The sequence below is a fragment of the Hibiscus syriacus genome, unplaced genomic scaffold (assembly GCF_006381635.1).
Source record: "Hibiscus syriacus cultivar Baekdansim isolate YM2019G1 unplaced genomic scaffold, ASM638163v2 tig00002840_pilon, whole genome shotgun sequence".
Taxonomy (NCBI): Eukaryota; Viridiplantae; Streptophyta; class Magnoliopsida; order Malvales; family Malvaceae; genus Hibiscus; species Hibiscus syriacus.
In genome coordinates this window covers 535,484-561,840 of record NW_024061947.1, presented here as the reverse complement: position 1 = coordinate 561,840, position 26,357 = coordinate 535,484, and the positions used below count along the sequence as shown (strand labels likewise).

The 26,357-nt window shown below is 32.4% G+C and overlaps 1 protein-coding gene across 1 annotated transcript; it reads left to right on the top strand.

Annotated features, from left to right (window-relative positions):
• The first annotated feature begins 18,573 nt into the window (after positions 1-18,573).
• Positions 18,574-19,149, top strand: LOC120154210. The gene is made up of 2 exons (XM_039166033.1): positions 18,574-18,955; positions 19,064-19,149. Exons 1-2 carry the CDS (start codon positions 18,574-18,576, stop codon positions 19,147-19,149), a joined length of 468 nt encoding a protein of 155 aa, XP_039021964.1.
• Positions 19,150-26,357: the final 7,208 nt, after the last annotated feature.

The window sequence follows — 26,357 nt, the reverse complement described above, 5'->3', positions numbered from 1 at the left end:
TTTTTTCTCCTTTCTTTATCGAAGAATGAAAGAATTTTGGAAAATATTACCTATTATAGGTTCATAATAGAATCAAATCATAAGACATGAAATTAATGAATATCAAATAAATCAACTACTCTTTTAAATCATTCAAAAATCATATTCCTATGGCAAGTGTCAAAATTATTGATTGATTTAAGGTGTAGGTTGATTCTGGTAAAGTAAGGTCTCTCAGGTTAGTCCAACATATATGCCTCTTTGGGCTTTCATTAACTTGAAGATATGATTGTTATGCTCATCTTGTAGAGATACTTATTGTTTCCAGACTCTTAGGAATGTCTTTGGGATGTGCAGTGCTTCATCAAGAGCTTAAGATCGTCTCTTATGTCGTTGTTGCACCATTCAATATTCGAGCCGCCTTTTTAGGTTTTCAACTCGAATCCTCATTTGGTTTCAAGATGTTATTTAAAAATTTACATCTTGAACCCCCCTTTTATCATTTTTCATATCATCCATTAAAGATTTTAAAAACCAATTTTTGTAAATAAAAATCAATCTTGAGAGGCGGAATGAATTCTGAAGATATTCTCTTTTAATTAGATGCCTTCAATCTTGCTTTGCTTGACTTGGATCTGCTTTGCTGGGGATTTTTCCATAAGATTCATTCATCTCCAATATTTCTTGCGCTTCTTGTTGAATATGAATCTTTGAACTAATTGTACTTGATCAATATTGTAACTTGAGGCTCTATGAGTCACCCATTTTGATTCAATTTTTTTTTCTTTTTTTTTATTTTCTTCAAGTATAATATTTCTTGACAGAATCTGAGTTTATTTGGTTTCTCAAAACTTTCCCATCCATTTATGCCAAAATCAATGCTCCTCCGAAAAAGGCCCTTTTTTTACAACATATGACCCTTCCTAACTAGGCATTCATTTCCCACGTAAATCTTTATGTATAGGCAAGATCTCTTTTAAAAACTAGATCACCCTCTTGGAACTCTCCCGGATGTACTTTCTTGTTGTGATCTTTCATCATCTGTTCTGATGCATCTACCCATGGTAAATAGTTTTCAATATCTTCCCATCAATAAGGTTTAATTGATCAAATCGAGCTTGGATCCCTTCAACCTCCTCCAATTTTACCTCCTTCAAGATACAAAGTAGTGGAATCTCAACTTAAATCGGTAAAACTGAACAATAAGGTATTGCCCCAGTGATGTTCGAACAGTATTTTGATATGCATATAAGGCAAAAGGTAGCTTCTTGTAAGTTTCAATGGTCTTTGTAATGATCCTCTTAACGTTCTTATCTGCTCCTTCAACTACCCCATTCATCTTTGGGCGATATGTCAATGAGTTTGAATGCTTAAACTGTGCACAAAGTTCAGTCGTCTCATTCATAGAAGTCTTTGTAAAATGAGGTATCTCTAGGGGGATTAATATTCAAGATTAACTTTCATTTACATGAAAATAATGTAATTAATGTATGATATATTTATTTAAATCATTCCCTTTTTTCTTCTTTGAGTATGCCCTAATCACTCGAAATTATCTTCAATAAATTGATCCATGATGCCTCATCTCGTCTCTTCTTGTAGGAAGATTCACGGATAATTGAAAGTTTGGTTCTTTTGAAGTCTTTTGGTTTTACCAGTATGATGGTTTTGTATTTGGAAGGACAAAAGTGTGACTTATGAAGTCATGTATATGGTGGAAGGTAGTATCATAAACCAGTAAACATATGGAATTGGTCTCTCAAAAATAGGTAGAGACATTTCTTCAGAGTCTCAGATAATTGTAGTGTCAAGATTTGGTTTTGGTAAGGGTTTAGTAATTGGCGTTGGATGGGATATGGAAGATATAATTTTACCACTTGCCAAAGATCTATAACTCTTGAAAAATTAAAAGAATATTTAATCTACTTGATACTCAAGAATTTCAAGATTAAAATTTAATTTCTTTCTCATAACCATAAAAGAAACAAAAAGTTATTTATTGTACAAAAGGCGGAGAAAAGGAACAAAAAACAAGTTCAAACAAGATGCTGAAAATGAAAGGTACTACAGTGGTAGATATCAACTTCCACTTGTTTATTTATCATGCCTCATTACTCCTATAATGTTAGGTGTATAATCAGACCAGGGTTCTTGTCCTCGTTTTCCCCCCATTTCTTGATCATCTTTTGTGTCAACTTCTTTGGATAAACCCTCAAATGCATAAATCTTTATTTCTTCCTGATCAGTCTCTATCATCATATTTTTCTTCCCCGAGTGGAAATTGGGCTCAATTTTATATTCAGAACAGCTTCCTTTGGTGATGACAGTTTTGTTCTGATTCTGAATGCATCTTGCAGCTGTGATTAGAGTAGTATTCACCAGACTCTTTATATTGCCCACTACTTCACTTGTCCTCAGAAAATTTGATACAAATATTTGAGGTTTCTTCATAGTTACATTTTTCCCATTCATTCTTAAACCTGTGGGCCAGTCTCGAATTACCTCTCTTTTCATTTCTTTCTCATTTTTTAGCATCAGAGAAGTATCTGGAGTTGAATCTGTCATACATACTTCATATTCCTCAATTTTGCCTTTTTTCTTTTCAATATCTTCTATTGTATGATCTTCATTTACCTTGACCCTGTTAACTTCATTTTGAGGTTTGAATCTCAATTTTTTGATCAAAATGGATTGACTGTTAACATCCACTCTTATGATTTTATGAACCAAAAGATCTTGAACTTGTCGTTTGAAGTTACCGTAATTTTTGATGGAGTTTCCTCGGATTCTAGTATGATATTCACAAAAGACTTTCTCATTATACCATCTCGGGTAAGGAGGCAACAAAGGCTTAGCCTGACATGGGCCAATAAGATGGGCTTTGAGTAACTCAGGATATAACTTGCTGCATGAAACTGAAGGAAACTTGGGTAGAATTTCCACTGACATCACTGTCACATTATAATTATTTACTTTGCTTTCTTGAAGGCCTTGTGACTGACGATCTAGATGTTTGTTTTGTTTAACTTTCTTCAATGGCACTGAAATTTCTTCCATGCTTCGCTTCACCTTGATCTTTGTCGCATTTTCTGGGGTCATACCCGATTTTTGGAGATTTATCAAATTTCCACATTCCCTGACAAAGTTCTGGTCATTTGGTTCCATTGTATCAGCTACATCATTCATAATCATATTCAAATCTTTCATAACAGGGTCTTCTAAAGGTTTCTCTCCATGGATCACAATATTCACCATATCCATTAGTTTTGTCATTTGCTCTTTTGAATTATTTTGGAAATTTTTTTCTTGATCCATCATCTCTTGTTGAGTCTTGATAAGTTCCTCTTGCAGTTTCTCAATTCTACCAACCCTTGCTAAAATCTCATTCATGGATATTATCATTCTTTTAGGAAGACCAAGTTTAGCTCTACTTTGATTTCAGAAATTCTATCATGGAATCTTCCTCGAATTATTCCCATGTTTTCATGATTAAATGCATGTAAAATAATTTGAAATAAAATATAATTATGTAAAGATGCAAATGCAAAAATGAAAATGTAAATACAAACATAAAAATGCAAATGCAAATGTAAATGTAAATATGTGAATGTAACAATAAAAATGCAAATTGTGCAATAAAAGTATAAATGCAAAATGCAAAGCTGCACAATGCAAATGCATGTATAAAAAAATGTTGCTCAAGAGTGATCATCTTAGAACAGATTTCATTGAACACAAAAGTTTTCATGCATCAAACAAAACTTTTACATATAGGGGACAATTTTCAGTCCTAACTTCAACAAAACTTTACATATAGGGGATAACTTTCCCTCCTAACTTCTCTAAAGCCAAGTTAGTTTCCATTCATGCTCAAAAGTTGAGTTATCAGTCTGCTTCAATTTCTTGTAAAGTCAGCTAAGTCTATCACCTTATTGGTCGTATTGTTTGTTTGGACTGCGGCTTCTTCCATGACATTCTCTTTTTCCCCCATCTTTTGTATCAACCTTCGGAGTTGTAGGCAATGTTGCTCATTCTCCCTTGTAAGAGAACCTTTGTGTTCAAGAAGTTTTTGGACAAGATCTTCATATATATATAGTTCTTTTTCAGTTTGGTGACCCCTATTATCCACTCTTCTGGGGTGTTTTCTGTGCTAGCATTTTGAAAGGCTTGACTGACATTCTGGAAATCTTCCTGCATGGTTTTCATTTTGGTGCTCAATTTATCATTTTCAATCTTTAAATGACGTATTTGAGCCTCAGGCCTCAGCAAATCTTCTTCCTTCTGGACACCTCTACTGATACTTTTACCATTGAAGACTTTTGGTATTAATCTAGCAAGATCTTCAGTTACCAAACTAGGTCGATCATTTATCATAAATTGTAAGGTTCCATGATCCAAAAGACTTTGGACTCGACGTTTGAAGGCAAGACAATTATCAATGGTATGTCTTTGAGCGCCGGCATGATATTCACAATAAACGTTGATGTCATACCAATTCGAATACGGAGGTTGGAATGGTTTTATGTAGTACGGAGCCACTTCTCGCGCTTCAAGTAGCTTCTCATATAACTCTTTATATGATATAGGGATAACATCAAAATGAGAACCACCTTTTATATTGGATTGAACCTGAGTTTTAGACGTCGGGATCAGACTAAACTTCGACGATTTCAGATTACATGATTTTTTCTCATCTCTAGGAGCTTTTACAATTATCACCATTTCTTTGGTATCTCCAGACAGTTTGTGAATACGAATGATGATTGTCTGTAATTTCTCAAACTGGTTAAGATCCGAAGTTCCTTGTATATCTGAGATTGTAAGGTTATGTTCATTGATCTCTCTCTCTTTTTGTGTAGGAATCTCTTTTCCTTTGGCCAAAACAGATATTCTACCCATCATCTTGGACATCTGCTCTCTTATTTCTTATATCTCCTTTTGCTCTTCAATGGGCATGCGATCTTTGAGTGCATAGCTCTCCTCTATCCTCGGAGTTCCCTCAGGATGTCATTCCATGGTTGCGTCATATTTTGTTCGATCATAAAACTTTTTGTCCATTTATGAAGTCTTTCCAATTTGATGAACAGTCTTTCAAGTCAACACCTTTTGGTTATGCCATGATCATGCAATGAAAACAAAAGAAATCAATATAAACAAGTTAGAGCAAAATAAAAATGAGAAAGGAAAAATAAATTGGTTAGTACCAATTAATGGAAAGAAAAGATCCTATCTATCAAGGTATAAATCCTAACCTCATGCTTTCTAGTTCCATGCTTTGTTTGGGAAAATTAACCTAACTGCATGATTTCTAGTTCCATGCTTTGTTTAGAAAAAAATGAAATCAAATAAATTAAAAGCTAGAGCTTATTTCTCCCTTTTGTACACCTAATGACAAAGGTTCAGTACTGTCTTAGATCGGGTGAATTTCTAGGGTTTATTATATGCAGGGTTTCAGTTCTAGAAGTAAAGGTACTCGAATTGTCCTTGTTGGTGCCCCCTTAGGCTACCAAACCCTCAATCCTAGTCCATCACAGACTTAAGCGAATCGAGTTCAATTCGAGGGGACATATTTCCCTATGCCTGACACGGAGAATAAATTCTCACGAAGACATAGAGCATATGAACCCCGAAAGCTACTTGCTAGGTCTGACACGGAGAATAAATTCTCACGAAGACGTCGCTTTCACTCCCACTTAAAAGGGACAAATCTCAAGTATAGAGATTATGTTTATGCAATGCAAGTGTTGTGTGTGAGGAGAAATATTCAAACCTCTGACAAATAAATAAATAATGAAATTTAATACTTGAAAATAAAATAAAAATATTAAAAAATATACATATAAATATTATGAAAATAATAAGTATATATAAAAATTTTGAAAAGAAAGAATTATAAATTAAATATATGCATTTTTAATTTCTAATTAATAGAGACAATTTATAAATGATTTTAAAGCTTGGCCAGGTCCCCAGCGGAGTCGCCAAGCTGTCGTAATCGGTTTTCGCCATGGCACAAATTTTTATTTGGCGGGAAAAGTGATGTGAATAAATGGTTTTTAAAAATGTTTTGGGAGTCACCATCGGCCTTTTGGGTTAGGTAGGTCGAATACCTAAAAATTATCTTTTAAAAGAGTTTTTAAGAAAACATCAGTTAAAAGATAAACTAGTCTGCATTTTAACTAAAAAATCGTTCTTTTTAATCATAAAAAGGGATTCGTGGTCGATTACGTTTGGGGAAGGATTAGCACCCCCACAACGCCCAAAATTGGTACTCATTAATTATAAATTGTCTCTATTATTGGAAATTCAAAAATTCAAAAATATATTTAATTTATAATCCTGTTATTTTAAATTTATTAATATAATTTTAAGAAAATATATTAATATATATATATATATATTCATTTTTATAAATAAGATATTTATTTAGTTAGAAATATCAGAAAATGACTTCTAGGTGCTTTAAGACAACCCATTTCTTAATAATAAAAAATAAATAAATATTAATACAACATTTTTATAAAAATAATTAAAATAAATTAGTATATATAATTTATAAAAATAGGATATTTATTTATTTGAGAATATCAGAAAAGGACTTCTAGGTGCTTTAAGACAACTCATTTCTTAATATTAAAAATATATAAATATTAAAATATGATTATTTTTCTAAGAAAATAATTTAAATAAAATAATATTTATTTTCTGGTTTTTATAAGTAAGATATTTATTTATTTAAAATACCAGAATATGACATCTAGTTGCTTTAAGACTGCCATTTTCTTTGATATTAAAAATAAATAAATATTATTATTTAAACAAATATATATATATATATATGACTAATATAAAAATAATAATAAAATAATAATAAAAGCAATAATTAAAATATAAAAGTAATAATAAAATAATATTGCAAATTAATAGTGATTAAAATAAAAGAAATTAAAAGCAATAATATTAAATTGCAAAATATTAAAAATCGGGGTCAAAAATGAAAAGAAATAAAATATTGGTGACTAAACAGTAAAATATCAAGATTAAAGGACATAATTTGAATTATTATAAAAAATAATTACTAATTGTGTACTTTAACCTAATTAATTATTGGGGATCAAAATAAAATTAATTAAAATTATAAGGAACTAAATAGGGCATTTACCCTAAATATATAAACATATATAAGCAGTGACTATAATATAAATTAATTTATATTCGAAGACCAAATTAAAATAATTATAAATTGCTTTCAGTGACTAAATTGCAAAGTTACAAACTTGGAGGACTGTAAAAACGGTTTACCCATTCTCTTAATTACGCACAAATCCCTCATCAAAACAGCGTCATTTTGATGAAAGTATAAAAGGCCTAAAGGCGGCCCTAAAATGCTAAACTATTTCATTTTCTTTTTTTTCTCTCTCAAATGGGTGAAAGTTCTCTCCCTTCTCTCTAAAGGCTTTTGTTCAAAGGGAGCCTGGCCTCCGGCCGACAGCCGTGCTCCGACGCCGGTACGGCCACCGACCACCGTACATGGTGGTCGAAAATCAGGAAAATAGCTAAGGCCGAAAATGGCCTTCTCTTATGCTAAAATGCTCTAGATTGTTCTAGATCTAAAATAAATCGTAGGTTTTTACCTTCGGTTATACAGTGATTCCACCGACGTTAAGATTCCTCGTCCGTGGTAAGTTTCTTCCCTTCTTTTTCCTTTCGTCGTTTAGGCTCCGAATGTTTGCTGGTTGTTGATGCTTGATGTTTTTCTTTTTTTTTTTTTTTGCTGTTGATATTGGTGTATTCGTCCTTGCTCTCCTCAGTTGTTGTTTTTTTTCTTTTCTTGCAGGTGATCGGTGGCTTTTATAGCCATCACAGGTGCTCTGCTCGCACCGGTGCTCTGCTCGGACCGATCCCAAGAGTAGATTTCGGTAAGTCACCATAGCTATGGTGGTGACTCACCAAAGGGCTTCGACGTGGGGCTACTTTTAGAGTCTTCGGCTAGGCGTCGTGGCAATGAAGGGCTCGGCTGTGTGGTGGCAGCGGTTGGACGAGGCACCTGGCAGAGGCAGCTGGAAGCTTGAGGCGGCGGCGGCGCTGGGTGATGAAACCCTAATATAAACCCTGAATGAGTTTAAGGTTTCTACTAGGCCAGCTGTAAATGGGACTTGGACTCTTGTAACTGGGTCGATCTATTGGGCTCCGAGATTTGTATTTTTTATTTAATAATAATAATAATGTATATTAATAATAATAACAATAATATATATTAATAATAATAATAATAATAATAACATAATGAAAAATTAGTGTCTACAGAAAGAATTTGTCAAAAAGGCATCCAAGTCCCTCCAACTTAAAAAAAAATCAATGTGGTCTCTATCGTTTTTTTATTCAATGTGACCCTCTAACTCGAAAAAAGAACTCAATGTAGCCCTTTGACCAACGTTTTCTATTATTGACCAAAATATTTATTATATCGATTTAATAAATTATTTAATATTTATAAATTATATTTATATTTAATAAATTATATTGACCAAGATGTTGTTAATTCTTGCTGTTATTTTTTAATATTTATAAATTATATCAATTTAATATTATTTTAATTCTAATTAGTTTAATAAATGTAATCATCTAATAAAATAACGATAAATAACCTTGTATTGAAATTTTTTAGAATTTAGTGACCAAAATAGAAGAGGAGAAAATAGTTGAATATGAAAGGTGTGATTTACCCTTTTAATATTGTTGTTCAAAGGGTCATATTGAATTTTTTTTATAAGTTGGAGGGCAACATTAAACAAAAAAAAATGATAGGCTACATTGTTTTTTTTTAAAAAAGTTGGAGGCCTTGGATGCCTTTTTGCCAATAAGTTTTCCGTGGAAATTAAAGAGAAAAAGAGAGAAGAAATCACATTCCTATGGAAATCAAACCTTTCTTAGGTGAAATCAACGTTTTAGAGTTTAGTTGGTTTATAGAGCTGCAAACTGGCTAAATTTAGGTTTTTAATCTCCGGATATTTACAATGTAAGTTTTCTTACTAGAATTAGCTGATTCTAGTAAATGACCATGGTTTATTTTTCGAAACAAAAATGAGGAATTTTGAAATTTATTTTCTTTCCTTGTTCAGAAATGAAAGAGGATAAAAAAAACATCCGAGAGTTCATGGTATTATTCTCTGTTCAAGTTCAAAGTCGATTGTCGTAGATCTTTGCTGATTTGAATTTGCTTTTTTAGAACCGATACTTCATGAAATTTATATGTTATTTTGCTTGTTCTTTGAAATTTGCAGTGGCACCATTGAAGGAAGATGCATGGCAATCCCTTGTTCTGGATTGTGAATTGCCTGTTCTGGTTGAATTTTGGGCTCCATGGTGTGGACCTTGCTTGTTCTTGGTGTGGACCTTGCTTGTTCTTTTAGGGGAATGAGATAAAAAATAATTGAAGGTACGTTTCTGATGAAAAGAATCAACTAAAGTTGCACCATTTAGAGTCAATGCTGATGGATCTAGGTTTTTGATTGGCGATCATGCAAGCCTTCTTCAGCCGCTTGTCATTACCCATGAGAAAGAGAAGTGAGTGAAGTTTCATAATTCATTTCAAATGTCTGATTTAAACATTTGTAGATTTAAATAATAAGAAAATATATCAAAACTTATTTTGGTTTCTTTGCAGTGTGCAGTAGTTGGAACCCCTTAATATTATGTTAATTTCATCTGCATCTTGCATAGTTACTGGACTGAATATCTAACTTTTGGGAGAAACTTCTATTGCATTTACGATTTCTTATCTTGACAATGCACTGTCTTTTATTGGTTCAAGTTATGGTGATTCAAAGATATGACAGAGAAATCTAACTCACTTTTTATGTGCTATTAACATTTTATCTTATTTTAAATTATAACTAAAATAATTTTTGAGGGATAAGAAGGGATCACCAGTTGATAATTTTGTGGAGACTCTACTCTTAAATATGATGGATTTGAGGAAATTATGAACATGAGATATTTAGGGGGTTGTAACTCTTGTTTACATCCATTTCCTCTGTTGCTCCCATAGAGAAAACTTCTTAGCAGAATTGAAAGAAAGAACCCTTCACTCTCTTTTAAATCTACTCTTCTACTTTCCCTCATCCATGCTTGTAGTGTTCCCTTTTAATGAATCTTTTGGCAATGAATCTTTAGGATGAGTTGGAAGAAACAGAGATTGAGGGATTTAATTCTCAAGTTTAGACTTTGTTCCGCCATGATGCTGTTTACAATCAGCTTGTGCAGGTGAGAGTTTTTTCCTTCGAATTGGCAGAACTGTGTATGAGCTTACCATAGATAACGTTTGTGTGTATTGTGTTGCTTCTTTATTTAATTCAATGTTAGCATCTATATAATCTAGCTTTTATTTTAGTTTTAATTGTTTGTGAATAGAGTGAGCAATATGTTTGTAAAAAATACATATTATATATGGGCTTAATTCTTGCTATGTATCAAGGCAGGTTACTTCAAACTCTGTAAGGCTTGTGAGTTCAATATCTAAAGAGCTGCTCAATGAGTGGAATGCTCCATCTAGGTAGTCGGTCAATGTTGCCACTGCCAATTAAGGTGCCAGTTCATTCTTCATTTTAATCAATTGGAAAGCTTTCATGTTAAAGCTTTTCAAATTCCAATTTCTGCTTTCTTCCCAGCGCTGTATACTGGTTTTCATTGTTGAAGATGGGAAGTTACATCTTATCACTGAAAAGGAAACTAAGGGAGCAGTTTACTGTTTAAATGCTTTCAATGGTAAACTATTGGTTTCTATTTATAAAAAAATTTAGCTGTATAAGTGGTTTTTCAGGAGGATGGCATTTGTAGCTGAAAATATGATTTTTTGTTGATGGGTTATTGGGGAATTAGAATTGACAATAAGAACTAATAAGAAGTAATAAAAGGCGTAATTGGACATCAACTTATGAGAAATCATACTAATCAATAAAATTTATTAGCTACCAATGTCTTTTTTAGATCTTGTCAATATGAAAATCATAGTAAAAGTGAAATCTTGAGGGAGATGCAACCAATTGTCTATCAAACTTGTTTGCGCAAATCCAGTTCCTAATAACCATTAAGAGAGATCAATTTCTTTTGCCCTTTTTTCTTTTAGAAACAGATGAGTGCATTTCAACTTCAAATTCTTTTACTTCATTTGCTTTGTTAAACATGCATTAGGAAGGAGCAAAATTCATTTGCTTTGTGCTGATTTTAATTCGTAATATATGATTTTACAAAACTAAATTATTTTTTGTATCTATTAGTGTAATATTATTTTTTATTCTACTGGTTAGAATGTAAAGTCACACTCATGAATCGGTACTGCTAGAGAGATGCTTGGTTACAATATGGTGACAAATGAGGGTAAGTTCTTATTGCATCTTTTTAGGTGTTTTATATCATTATCTGTATAAATATCAGCCACACCATGTGCTTGGTCGTCATAAATGGAAATTTAGAATTATTAGTGCTCTTGAATGTTGAAAGTTTTTCTTCAGTTGTAGTAAGTTCACGTGAGTATGATGTTACATGAATGGTTTCAAAGAGTTTTTTGTTGTTTTCTAGCTACTCATTTATAATGATATTTAGCCTGTCATATTGTGGTCGACCCTTTTCCTTTGTTCTAGTGGATTATCTCTTGAGCTTCTTTCATTGTGTATTTTGCAAATAATGCACTCTATGATCTTTTCTGTATTTTGTCTCTGCTATAGCTTGCAAATCATAATAGCTTCATTTTTTTTATAATACTCATTGCTTGTCTTCTTAGTGGCTTGACATCAATATTTACTTCGTTGCATGTTGGCCTGTGCTACATCTGCACTTATATTTCTTTATTGTTAATGCCTTTGTTTTCCTTGCTGCTCTTGTTTTGTTTTGGTTTTTCTTTTTGAAGGATTAAATGTTTGTCTGAAGTTTTTATATATATTTCCATGCTTGTTCTTTTAGGGAAATAAATTGAAAGTTTTGCTATATTTTGGGCTCCATGATTGCGTGAATCCATTGTTTTCACTGTTGTTTGAACTGAATGTGCGTTCCAGATGAAAATAATCAATTGAAGTTGCAGATCAATGCTCAAAATTGCCACTGGAAGAATGTTTTTTTTTTTTTATTATGGTGAACAATTTTTTTAATTGAAAGAGAAAGAACCTAGATTAAATTCTAGTATTTTAATTTTATAAATGTTTGATTTATTTTTTTACATAATTTATATCGTAATTAAATTTTAAGTTCATTTATTAGATATTACTATATGATATTAAATTTGGGTGATATAAAGTAGAAAATTATATATACGAAATCAATTAACCATAGCGGCGTTTGTGCCACCAGAAGTCAGGTTCCTTTACTACGATTTGTGATGGAAACGCCACTAATAGAATAAATACTTGCGGCTTTTGTAAAGAAAAATGTCACTAAATATCATAACATATTGACTAAATAAACACAACTAAAGACAATGTAATTAGTGGCATTTATAAGAAAAACACCGCTATAGAGATTGACCTTTCGCGGTGTTTGTAAAAAAAGGCCATTATAGAGCTTGACCTTTCGCAATGTTTGTAAGAAAAACGACGCTATAGAGCTTTATCTTTTGTGGCGTTTTTTCTTCACAAACGCCGCTAATTGTTGCGGCGTTTTTAATTACATCGAGAACGTTTATAGAGGCATTTAAAAACCCTCTATAGCTCTTTAAAAACGTCGCTACAAATCTATTTTGTTGTAGTGATATTTAAAAATTTATTGTAAAATTTATTTAGCATTCATCATATAAGTAATTCATGTGTAATCTTGTGACCTACACAACCATCTTATTCATGCATATCTAATACTATCATCAGATTTTCATGCAACTAATTCTCTTTGAATTATGAATTTAATTCAGGTATCTTTCAATAGATTATAAAAGACATGCTTAGAGCTTGCGCAATCCATTTTGAGACAAAAAGGGAGAAATCTCAATCTCTAATTAAGTTTCAATTTCAATTGACGTTGTTTGTAGTATTTTATCCATATTAGTGTTATATATCTCTCTGTTAATCTGAGTTAAAAGACAACTAGACGTTATGCCTGATTAGCGAAAAAGAATTTTTTTTAACCCATGATTAGTTAAAAATCGCCTTGATATAAGAAAGTCCAACTCTGGATGATAAATCTTGTAGCCTATCAGTTAGCTGTCTCTTATGAACTCAGACAAATTCATATTTTAGTTCAGGTCTCTGAACTATGTGAGTATCATTCAGATATCTGAACTATGTGAGTATCATTCAGATCCTTCTCATATGTTTCATAAGTCCATGCATTGTCGAATCTCTCATATCTTTCTTTTAAGGTTCAATATAAGTGTGATAAGAACCTATTCAGATCTTAACTCGGCGATCATAGAACTTCGAAATAGAAAATTCCTTTGATTAATATGTGTGATATTTATCTTTATTCCTAACATCTGAAAATTTTAAGGACAAATTTTTTAGGGGGCAATAATTGTATTTGTAACACCCCTATCTTGTATACAGTCCCGTATACGAGCTAGAGATATCACATCAACCGTATAAAACATATATTGTTTGAATTTCAGTAAAACTTTTGGTTCATTCAAAATCGACCATTATAATTAAAAACATAATAATAATAAATCTCATTGAAAATTGTAATGTAGAATTTATATATACGAAATAAAAATACTATTCAAATTTAATTTGTAAAAACTACTATTTACCATATTAATTTTACTATCTTTTAACAATACTGATTTTTACATTACAAAATCATATTTAAAACATATATTAGAGTAGCTAAAACTTCTTTAATGTACACGCCACAAAAAAATTAAAATAACAAATCAGGATGTCCTTACCAATTCTGGTGGCAGATCTAACTTCTCGAAAATGATGCTGATACACTCCTTATTTTACTCGTTCTCTTGTACCTACGTGTAAAACATGCACACCTAAATTTTCGAGGCAACCAAATAAAATAAAATAAAATAAAATATTTTAACAAATAAAACAAATCATATCGTATAAAAACATTATTAAATCATTATATGAAACATCAAATTAAAACTCGTAATAAGAATTTACTATAGAAATATGTAAATCAAACTGTACTACATCATTTTAAATTTATACTTTCCTGTTTCATTTTAGATCATTGTAACATTGTACCTTTCTCTTCTAAATCAGATCATTTCAAATTCATACTTTTCTTATTCATATCAAACTATTGCAAAATTGTACTTTTCTATATTAGAGCAAATAATAATTTCAATTCAGATCATAGCCCATTGTAGTATCATGAGAATACGCGGTATGCGAGTCAGATAACGAGTGAGTGCGCTATATACAAATTTACTGTCAGAACATATTGCACCGAGTCACTTCACCTCGTGCACCACTAAGATAAGCCGAGTTAGAGCACGAGTGACCCGTCTTGATGCCATATAACATACATATAGAGTCAGACAGATTGCACCGAATCACTCCACCTCGTGCACCACTAGGGTACGCCGAGTAAGACCACAAGTGATCCATCTTGGTGCCAGATCCGAAACATATACGGATTCACTCCACCTTATGACATGCTATTGTACCACTAACCCTCATTCTCATACAATGGACTTTATTTAAAATCAAATACTAATTTGCATAAAAAATAATTCAGATAATTGAATATAAAACTATTCTCATGAAAATTAGGTTTTTGGGTCGATCATACCAAAAAAATATTTAAATGCTATGAAATAAAAGAATAGTAAATTGTACTTATTCTAAATATGATTTAAAAAATATTTTCTTTCAGATCTATTGAGGTTGACTCGTCCCAAGTCACCCTCATGTTATTTTTGATAAAAAAAAAAAGTTAATTGCACTCACTTGTTGCCTCGTTATGCTTTAATTGCTATCTTCACTGCACTCTCGAACTTAATCCTTTTCTTTTGGTTCGTTTTGTATTTGTTTTCGATCATGATCTTCACGACATCGATTTCCCAACATAAACAATTTTGAATACGAATTAGCACTTTAACTAATATAATAAGCATTTATATTCAAACAACTTTCTAAAAAACCAATCAATACATATTCGAAACTAATTTCTCTCCCCTTAATCTTTTGAAACTTCCCACATTAATCCAAATTCAATATTCTAACAATCTAACTATAATTTCCAGCATTGTATCCCAACTTTCCAAAGCTTGCATCTTAATCCTTTAAAATTTCCAAACTTTGTAAAATGTCGTTAACAACTTCACCATCTCACCACCAACCTCCTTCAACTTACAATTGAGTTCCTAGACTTATAAACTCTTCCAGATCAGTCCAATTTACTATTCTAATATTAAATTTCAGCATAGAACCTTAACTTCTCAATAATTGCACATTAACCCTTTAAGTTGTCATACTATGTGAAAAGGTCCCTCAAGGTATAACAAAATTCCAATTTGGTTCCAAACATCATTTCAAGTACCTAGAATTAATCCTACATTCAATCTAAACCGATAGGAGTTTTTTTACAAAATTTTCTCCCTTGGCCGAAACTTTGCAATAATTTCCATAACGGTCTCCAGTTTGATTCAATCACAATTTAAGCCTTAATACATCATTTTTAATCCATTCCAATCAAATTCAACCAAGTTCCTAACATATCCATCAATGGCCAAATCACCAAACCAATCTCTTCAACATTTTTTATTCAACTTTCATGCTTAATTATAACTCTACAATACTCCTAATATCAAAATCAAACTTAATTTCATCAAATTCTCAACTCCCCTTCATCCACCAAAATCACAACTTTCACCATTCAATCATGAAACCAAGAAATAATTACACCAAATTGTAGAGAATTTAATGGGGATTATTTTTATATTTTATACTTTAGTCCAAAATCTAAATAAAATGGACCAAAATTGAAGAAAAAGCAAACTTACCCTTTGGCTATGGAGGTTCGGCAGTTTTCTGGAGGAGAAAGCAAATTTTCTACACATTTCTAACCAAATATTTCATAATTAGCATTTAAAAATCAATTAAAAATCAATTTTTTTATTCATTTTGGGCCAAAAGACTAAATTACCATTAATAATTTCCTAAAATTATACTCATGTCACTCCATTATCTCTATTTTAATATTATTAAATAACCATAAAGATCTCATCTTTCAAATTTTCTTTTTGACCCTTTAATTTTCTAAAATTTTATTTTAGTCACTAAATTGCACTATTTCACTCTATAGTGCAATTCTCACCAAATTCCACCAATCCAACTTAAATTCCACTAATTAAAAATATCCATATAATTTTTACAACCCAAATATATCTTCCTTCAAATTTTTTGTAATCTTTCGATTCGATCCAATTATCTGAATAATATACTAATCTTTGTCCTTTAATAAAATTTTATGCAAATTCCAGATCAAAATTCTGAAATCCACTAAACTAATTATCTTGGGTTGAACTACTTATTTACAAACTCAAAATATAACTTTTGAAAATTTACAATTTTAGTTCCTAAAATTTTACAACTTTACACTTTGATCCCCAAACTTCTTCAATTTTTATTTCAATCACTAGTCCAAAATTTGGGATATTACAGTATCACCTCCAAAATTGATATAGTAATTTTTCAACTTTCGACGATCAAAAATTTGTTTTCTTTCTCTTTCGATATTCAAATCAATTTTTCCAATAAATCATTTTAAATTTAAAATAAATCTTAAACTAATTAGGATTAATTCCAAAATTCTTCGTATAAGGACCAAAAAGGAAAAAAAACTAGAAATTGGTATCTAGCAATGTGGGAAAAGGTTGGAAGCTCTTTCATGTGCATGTTTTTGTTAAAGGACCAAAGTTTTAATTTTTCCCAAAATTGGTTCATCACCTATGTGTCCTGAAATGGTAATTTGTAATCATTTTATTAATTATAATAAAATGTATTTTGTTCCAAATGGGATAGCTATTCACGCCACCATTATTTGAGAGAGAAAAATTTACATCGTCAACATTTTTTCCTCTCTACACCATTTATGAAACTCCTTTCAACCTTCAAAGTCTTCCTAGTTGAATTCTTTGTCATCTAATCATTAATTTTCAAATCCAATTATATATTTGAAAGCTCCTAAATGAATGGGAGAATCAAGCTCTCAAGATTCGTATGAAGGGCTGGAGTATTCAGTGAGTATAGTTGCATGTTTGAGTGATTTGGTGTCAATCCGATTTAATCCTTATTACAATTTGATAGGTAAAATCAAAAGTCATGTTTTGGGCTCACATAGAGAAATGAATGATAAATTAAGAATCAAGGTAAACATGTTAAGCATATGTTTGGTGATGATATGATATGTATTAAGCTTACTGGTGTTAATATTGTTACTTTCATTAGTGTAAATACATGTGAAATTTCACTGGTGTATGTGATAAGTCTATTGGTATAATATATGTTAAGTTCAGTGATGAAATTACGTGTTAAAGTTCACTGGTGTAATTATGTGCTACTTTCACTGGTGAAAAGTGCTGGAATTACATGCTAAAGTTCATTGGTGTAATTATGTGTTACTTTCACGGGTGTAAATATGTGTTATGACACGTACTATAAAAATAAGGTAAAATATGTTATGACAGCATGATGAAAACTATGTGAATGAGAAAGAGCTATGACCCATTTAGTATGCCAAGATAAGAAACTATGTGAATGAGAAAGAGCTATGACTCATTTAGTACGCCTAGATAAGAAACTATGTGAATGATAAATAGCTACAACTCACTTGGTACACGAAGATAAGAAATCATGTGAAAAGATAATATAAGTACTATCGTTGGATGATAAGTTTAGTTTGAGGTACAATTGACATGTCATAGAGTATATTTGAGCTCTTATTAGGATTGAATTATGATCCTTATTTGACAACAGTAGGAAGGATGTTGTTATTGGCCATTGGCGACAATTATGAGGGATAAATCATTCTCTGTTATTTGACAATAATTTAGTTGGAGATTCGTTTATCCATATTTACTTATAATCTAATGGGTTAAATAATGACTTTATATGATATAAATTATTGTTATAAAAGCCAATAGGCCAAGTGAATGAATAAATATGATTATGATTCTATGCAAAAAAAAAAATCATATATGATTTTATTATGATTATTTGGTATCATAAGTTTATAAGTAAGCTAAGTATATGATATGAGTTATTGCCATGAAAGTCATATATGAGAAATTATGATTTATATGAGATAAGTTCTTGTCATGAAAATTCATGTTATGATATAAGTTATTGCCATGAAAGTTCATATTATGATGTAAGTTCTTGCCATGAAAGTGCTTGTTGTAATATAAGTTACTGCCATGAAAGTTCATGTTATGATATTATTTCTTACCATGAAAGTTCATGTTAATATATGTTCATTATTTGTCATGATATAGTTGGCCTTGTTTGCTTTCTTGTATTGCTTTGGAACCTTTGGAATGGCAGGAATTACAAAGTGCACTATAACAAGTTCTAGCCGCCATAGATACTAGTCATCAATGTTGTCTTTCTTCAGCACGACTACCTATTGGCCAAGAAGCATGTGCCGGGGAGAATGAGGGTTGTGTGGTCTTCTCCAAAAGTAATTTCATGTATTCATCAGACGAAGCGGCAACATCCCCCTCCAGGTTTTGTGAAAATCAAGCTGGATGGTGCTTTAGAGTCTACTATGCGTATAGCGGTTGTGGGGGCTATTACCCGAGATACCGCTGGCCAGGTACTTGGCGGCATGGATGAACCTTCACCAGGTTGTGTTGAAACTATGCTTTCGAAGATTCATGCTTTGAATGCAACACTTTCTTTGGCTAGTGAGTATCAGTGGATGTATGTAATCTTTGAATCAGATTCAACACTTGTAGTCAACAAGATGTCTCGACCGGAGGAGGACTTGTCCACGTTGGGTTATCATCTTAAGGAAGCTCGTAGGATTTTAGATGGTAATTTAAATTACAAAGTGTGTTTTGTTACTAGTTATTATAATATCGTGGCACATATTTTGGCTAAGTGGGTTTTTCGTTCTGGAAATGCCTTGTATTTTGATTCAGTTTGTCCCAATATTATTACATCTGTTGTATCCAATGATTTTTCTTCTGGTAATACAAGGTCCTGGGGAACTATTTTCCGCTTATAGGTCATAGAAGGGGTTTTTAATGAGACTCGTTTTCTTTCAAAAAAAAGTGTATAAAGAACATGCTAATAAGTTATGTTCATTTGATTTGTGTTGTGTTATGTTAACTACCTCATTAAGCTACACAAGCTTACACTCTCTTTGTTTCATCATTTCAGGGAAACAAGTTCGATAACTCTTTGATTGTATTTAGGATGTTGTGAGTCACTTCCAAAACATTAAGGGTAATTTCATTGTCTAAACTCCTAGATGGTGACATATGTCTTTGTTGCGTGATTAAATTTGTAAAGGTTTTATGCTCCTTAGTTTTAAGTTTGAAAAGGTTATATGTTTTGAAGATGTATTGTTGATGGGGAAGTTCCTTAAGTTCTATGATGGTTATGGGTAAGATCATACATGCTGATATAAGGCTACGAAATCTTAGGGGGCGTTTGGTTCGCGAAAAATATTATTACTAAGGGGAATAATCATTTTCATAATTATATTCTCACGTTTGGTTCGCGAAAAATATCATTACCATATAATAACTTATTACCAATAGTGACATTTTTCAGTTAAAATGGTGGGAATGTCATTACCTTCAAAATTTTAGGTATTATACAATTCCCACCACTTTGAACAAGAATACCTCTGGAATAATGAATTCTTTTTATATGGATCATTCTCAATTATCATTTTTCGTGTTTTACTCAAAATTATAAACATAATAATAATAATATACAAATAGTTTAATTTAATTAAATATTAATAAATTTTAGTAGTTAAAATTATTTTATATTTTTATTATTTAATATATTAATCATTTATAATTTTACGAGTTAAAAATGATATTATTATAAAAATGTAATTATTTAAAATAATATCTAATTTTGAGTTATTAAAAAATGAATTTTATATATTAACAATAATATCTTTGTACACCTGAGTCCATAATTTTTTTCATATTATATTATATTTTATATAAATAAATATGATACTTATGAAAATTGTTTAAAAATATAAGTTTAATATACTAATTATATTACTTATATGTTAAATGTATTATTTTGAAAAGTTAGATAGTGTAACAATTAAAATATCTCTGTGAATTTTCATACAAATATTTATAATTTAATAACAAAATTTTACTTGTTAAAAAAACATATATTATAAGAATAATTTAGTAAAATATGCATCCAAGTAATCATATATTCATTCAACCAAACACTGTAATCTTACATTCCTGCTAAACAACTCATACAAGGTAATACAAGATTCTAATAATCTTATTCCCAAAGGTATTTTACATTATGTGAACCAAACGACCCCATAAGGTGAATGCATTGATTTTTAAGTTACTTGATTTGTAAATGTGACTTATTTTTTTAATAGGTTAAGTTGCATGAAAATTTGATAGTATGAGATATGCATGAATAAGATGGCTGTTATGGTTGTGTAGGTCACAAGATTGAATAAATTACTTATATGATGAATGTTAAATAAATATTATAGGTAAATTTTCAAATATGTTTGGTTGGCATGTAACATTGTTTGTTGAGTTAACAAGTGTATGTTGAGTGCAATTTGATATTAATTATTGTTAAATTGAATCGTTAAGTGAAGCAATATATAATTTGAGGTCTCCTAAAGCTTAGGAATAGTGATAATCGCCACGTGAAATATGATGATATTTTATTTCTAATGCATGGTTAAGAAATTCTTCTTATGATTTTAACATGTGTCGCTTGATTCTTGAATTTTAAATAAAATTTAATATGATTCCTATTGTTAAGCTAAGTTATAAATTGATAATACTTAACGAGAATAATGATTTAATTATGTCTACATGCTAATCATACTTTAAGTGACTCACTAAGTTAAAGGTAATAAGTTCTTAAATTTATGAATTCCTATATTTATATATAGGTCCCTGACTTTTAAAATTTTGAAAAACAATGTCTGAGTATGGAATTAACTAGGATTTGATTACCATGTAACAAACACAGTAATATGACGTGAAACTTTGATGATTTGATTTCATGTATAATTTAAGAACATCTGATTTTGATTTAAGTTTCAATAACATCTTTGATCTGATTTTCGTCTAAACAGTATTGAGTGTTACAAGAAACACTCGAAATCATTCGTAATGCTTAATAAGTATTGTGTAAAGATGAGATGACTAAAGCATGCTATTCATAACTTAGTTGAATAAGAGAATATTTTAACTGGTTCCGACCCACCCTATAAGGGTGGGTTTTGTTTTTAATTTGGGGTTGGGGACGGGAAAAACTAGATTTAAGGTGAAAAATTATAGATCCGACCCAATATAAACCCTTATATATATAATTTAATACTTTAAACGTTTTTATTTTTATACTATTAAAATATATTATTTAATTATTAAATTATAGTAAATTATTATAAAAATATATTATTTTAACAATTAAAAAATACAATAAGTGATTATAAATATATTATTATAAAATATATTATTTTAATTATTTTAAAATATTAATATATTTGAGTCGGGTTGAGTTAAAATCAGAGTTTTAGTTTGAAAATCAGGACACATTTATAATGGAAGAAAAACTAAAAATTATTGAGACGGAACGTGACAAGATCGGACCAGCCAAAAAATCGTCTCGTCCCACCCAATACCTATCCCTAAGTTAGGTGTGGCACTAACTTACTATACGATATGTGTGGCATTCACTTGTTATACGGTCATGTGTGATTTTTTTTTTTGAGAAATAAAAGTTTAGGCTAGGGGTCTCTCCCAGTCCAGGGTAAGGACATACATCAAACTCAATTGAGATTTACATAAGAATTTACACTCTGTCCACCCAGAGTGACAGTGATATGATTCGAATTTGACCTTACAAGATCAAATTCCTAAATCCTCACCATTTGTGTTAACCTCGTTGGCTCATGTGAGGTACTTAGTATAATGTCTATGTGACATTCATGCATACAACATACTTGATAAATTTCGAAAAAACAGGTCTCTAAAGGATTGAAGAGATTGAAGTTTTCAAATGAGAAAGAGGGATTGACGTCAACATAAGCACTGGTGATGAAACATTATCTCCATCTTACATAATTAGTCTTATCAAGAGTTTTTACCCAAAAGTCGCCCAAATATCATAATATTACATGTTAAGAATCGTTTTCCTAAATTTTATCGATCTAATACATTTTCTGACAGAGTGATAATAAGGCACGTTATATGAAACACGCCTTTACTTAGGTGGGCCAAAGGCGCATCCCCTAAAGCACGCTTTCCAGGATAAATATTGACATTGACACCAAGTGCGCGTTTCAAGGGGTGCACCTTCCAAGGTTTTCTTACCACATCAAATTCCCTAAGAGCATTTTAAAAAAAATATGCTTTAAAAAATTGAAAAATAAAACTATAGGGACTAACATCATAATTTAATACATATTAATTCCATGAGTTGAAGAGCTTAATGTGGTTAGTTTATATAATCATATAGGAGTGTTTAGGTTATATTTCTTGACAATGTAGGATAAAAACTAAAATGTGTATTCCTTAACTTTTTTATCTCTATATCTAATGAATCTACTTATACATTATGTTAATATTTATTATTAAGGTTTATATTAATTAAGATTAGATATTTTTATTAATATTAGATACTATTGTCAATCCATCTAATTTAACAATATCAATTTTACTTCTAAAATTACAAACAAGTTAGATCACACTTACATAATCTCAGTAAGGGTCCACAAAATTGCATAGTTATGATAGTCTTGTGTAGGATCAAACCATATATGAATTTTCATTTCCCTCCCAATTAAATTCCCATCCCCACTTCCTCTGATGTACATATTAGTATGTAGAGAACATGGCTTATCTGGTGTTGTTCCAAGGAACTCAATAGTTGTTAAAAACTATGATAGAGAGATGCTTGTATATCAGTTTGCTATTAGTTAAGTGTATCAATCGTGACTAGTAAACTTTGTACATATTAAGCTTTGAGCTAATGGCTTATTCTATGTTTAATATAGAGGAATAGGACATACAATATGTATGGGGATATTACGTCTTTTTGAAGGTCTATAAGTACAATATTCAACATTTTTAAAGCAATATTTTGAAGGGTTGGGCATGCTTTCATCTAACTCCCTATCTGCGATAGGATAGTCTTTCTGTTAGGTATGGCTCATAAATATACCAGTAAAGAGGACAGGAGATGGAGTGAGCGAAGTGAACATCAACTGTCCTTACAAAGAAAGTCTCGTTGTGGGGTTACAAATTATGTGGGTTGGGGGTGCGGGGGCGTAGCCCCGCGGTACGGTACAGGGTTGATTTTGTAATTATGTACCAGGGTTTTCTATTATAAATAGAGATGTAACCTAGACCTAAAATATCATTGAATAAAATTCTAGCACCGCCTAGGCACCGAGGACGTAAGCACATTGCCGAACCTCGTAAAATTCTCGTGTTCTTTCGTTTTCTTTACACGTTTTCGTCAACAATTGGTATCAGATGTCAGGAGCAAAATTCGAAGTCGCGAAATTCGATGGTCAGGGTAACTTCGGATTATGGCAAACGAGGGTGAAGGATCTATTGGCGCAGCAAGGGATCTTGAAGGCTTTGCGACCTACAAAGCCGGCGTCGATGGATGAGGAAGATTGGGAAGAATTGCAGCAGCGAGCGGCAGGAACCATACGATTATGCTTGGCGGACGAGGTCATGTATCACGTCATGCATCTATCGTCTCCAGACGAAATTTGGAGGAAGTTGGAAAGTCAGTTTATGTCCAAATCCTTAACGACAAAACTGTATCTGAAGCAGCGGCTGTATGGGCTGAAGATGCAGGACGATCACGATTTGGTGCAACACGTGAATGTCTTCAATCAAATCGTTTCTGATCTGGCTCGGCTTGATGTGAAATTGAGGATGAAGACAGAGCGATGATTCTGTTGTGTTCGTTGCCTTCCTCTTACGAACACATGGTGACTACTCTTACATATGGGAAAGACTATCAACGTTGAGAGATTACTGCAGCCTTGTTGGCTCACAACCAGCGAAGCAGAATGCAGGGGAAAGCTCTCAAGCCGATAGCTTATATGTCAAGGGTTCGAGATCGTGGACGGAAGCCAGAGAAGGCAGGGTCCGGGAAGCGGAATTCCAGATCCAAATCCAGGGATAAGAAGACGATTCACTGTTACAAATGCAAGGGCGGGACATATGAAGCGAGACTGTCCGAAGTTGAAAAAGCAGACTGATGAGAAGCGTGATGGCTCATCCAAGTCTGTGAACGTGGTCGAGGATGATACTTTTGATTGCAGTGAGGGTGATATGCTTTCTATTTCAACGACACATTGACGGATACTTGGATTCTTGATTCTGGATGTTCTTATCACATCACGCCAAATAGGAATGGTTTTCGACATACAGCCGGTTAATTCTGGTTCGGTTTATTTGGGTGATGATCGATGTTGCAATATTGTTGGTATTGGTGATGTCAGAATTAAGATGCACGATGGCTCCGTTCGGACGTTGAGTGGTGTTCGACATATCCCAGACTTGAAGAAGAATTTGATTTACTTGGGCACTTTGCACAAGAATGGTTTATCCCTAAGGCTGACGAGGATAGGGAACCATTCGGATTGTTAAAGGAGCATTGACTGTGATGAAAGGCAAGATGACTGCAGGGAATATCTACAGATTGTTAGGGAGTACTGTTGCAGGTGGAGTTCACTCTGTTGAGTCCTGTGATATACGACAAAATTGTGGCATATGCCCTTGCTCATCTTAGTGAACGTGGTATGCAGAATTACACAAGAGAACTTGTTGTATGGTGTCAAAAGCTGTAAGCTCGATTTTTGCAAGTATTGTGTTCTTGGTAAACAGACTAAAGTCCGTTTCAAGACTGTGAAGCACAAACTCAAGGGATTCTTGATTATGTGCATTCTGATGTATGGGGGCCTTCCACGACATCGTCTTTGGGTGGATCTAGGTACTATGTTACTTTATTGATGATTTTTCACGGAAGGTTTGGTGTATTTTTTGAAACAGAAATCTGAAGTTTTGAAAGTTCAAGCTGTGGAAAGCTGAGGTAGAAAACCAAACAGGACGAAAAATCAAGTGTTTGCGGTCTGACAATGGTATGGAGTACACAGATTCACAGTTCCTACAATTCTGTAAGGAGCATGGATTCAGAGGCATTTTACAGTGCGCAAGACACCACACAGAATGGTGTTGCGGAACGAATGAACAGGTCGTTGAATGAAAGAGCCTGATGTTTGCGGTTGAATGCGGGGCTTCCCAAACACTTCTGGGCTGAGGCTGTTAACATGGCGTGTTACCTTATCAACAGATCGCCAAGGGCATCGCTGGCTGGGAAAGTTGCAGAAGAGGTATGGATTGGTCATGATGTTAGTTTGATAACTTACGGATTTTTGGTTGTCCTGCTTATGTGCATGTACCTGCTGATGAGAGATCCAAACTTGATGCAAAATCGAAGGAGTGCATTTTTCTGGGTTACAAGAAAGGTGTCAAGGATTCAAGTTCTGGGATCCAGTTGCGAAGAAAGTTTGATTAGTAGATGTCGTTTTTGATGAACAGTCTATGTTGCAGCAGAAGCAAGACACGACAGTGGTAGATTTCGAGCAGTTTCCAGTTGAGAAACCAGAAACTTCTCAATCGACTTCTGGTGGTTCCACTACGGATGATTGCAGGATTATAGTCTCGCCAGAGACAGGGTGAGACGACGAATATAAGCCTCCGAACAGATTGGGTTTTGAAGACTTGGTACTTTTGCACTTACTGTTAGCAGTGATGATCCAGTTACTTTTCATGATGCCGTTACTAGTCAGGAAAAAGACAAGTGGATGGCAGCCATGGTTGAGGAGATGGAGTCTTTGAATCACAATCGCACATGGAGTTAGTTCCCCTTCCTGAGGGTAAGAAGCCGATTGGTTGCAAATGGGTGTATAAGAAGAAACCAGCAGTAACAGAAAAAGAGGGGGAGAAGTTCAAGGCTTTGGTAGCGAAGGGTTTTTCACAGCAGAAGGAGTTGATTATGATGAAATCTTTTCTCCTGTGGTCAGGCACACTTCAATCCGAGCAGTACTTGCATTGGTGGTTAGTGGGATTTGCATTTAAGCAGATGGATGTAAAACTGCTTTTTGCATGGTGATTTAGCGGAGCAGATACATACGGCAACCTGAAGGTTTCACTCAACCTGGAACGAGCA

Excerpts from the sequence above, each read along its gene's own strand:
- LOC120154210 (XM_039166033.1), top strand. The coding sequence starts at position 18,574 with ATGAGGGTTGTGTGGTCTTCTCCAAAAGTAATTTCATGTATTCATCAG. Across the intron at positions 18,956-19,063 it reads AGCTCGTAGGATTTTAGATG|TTTGTCCCAATATTATTACA; the intron begins GTAATTTAAATT and ends ATTTTGATTCAG.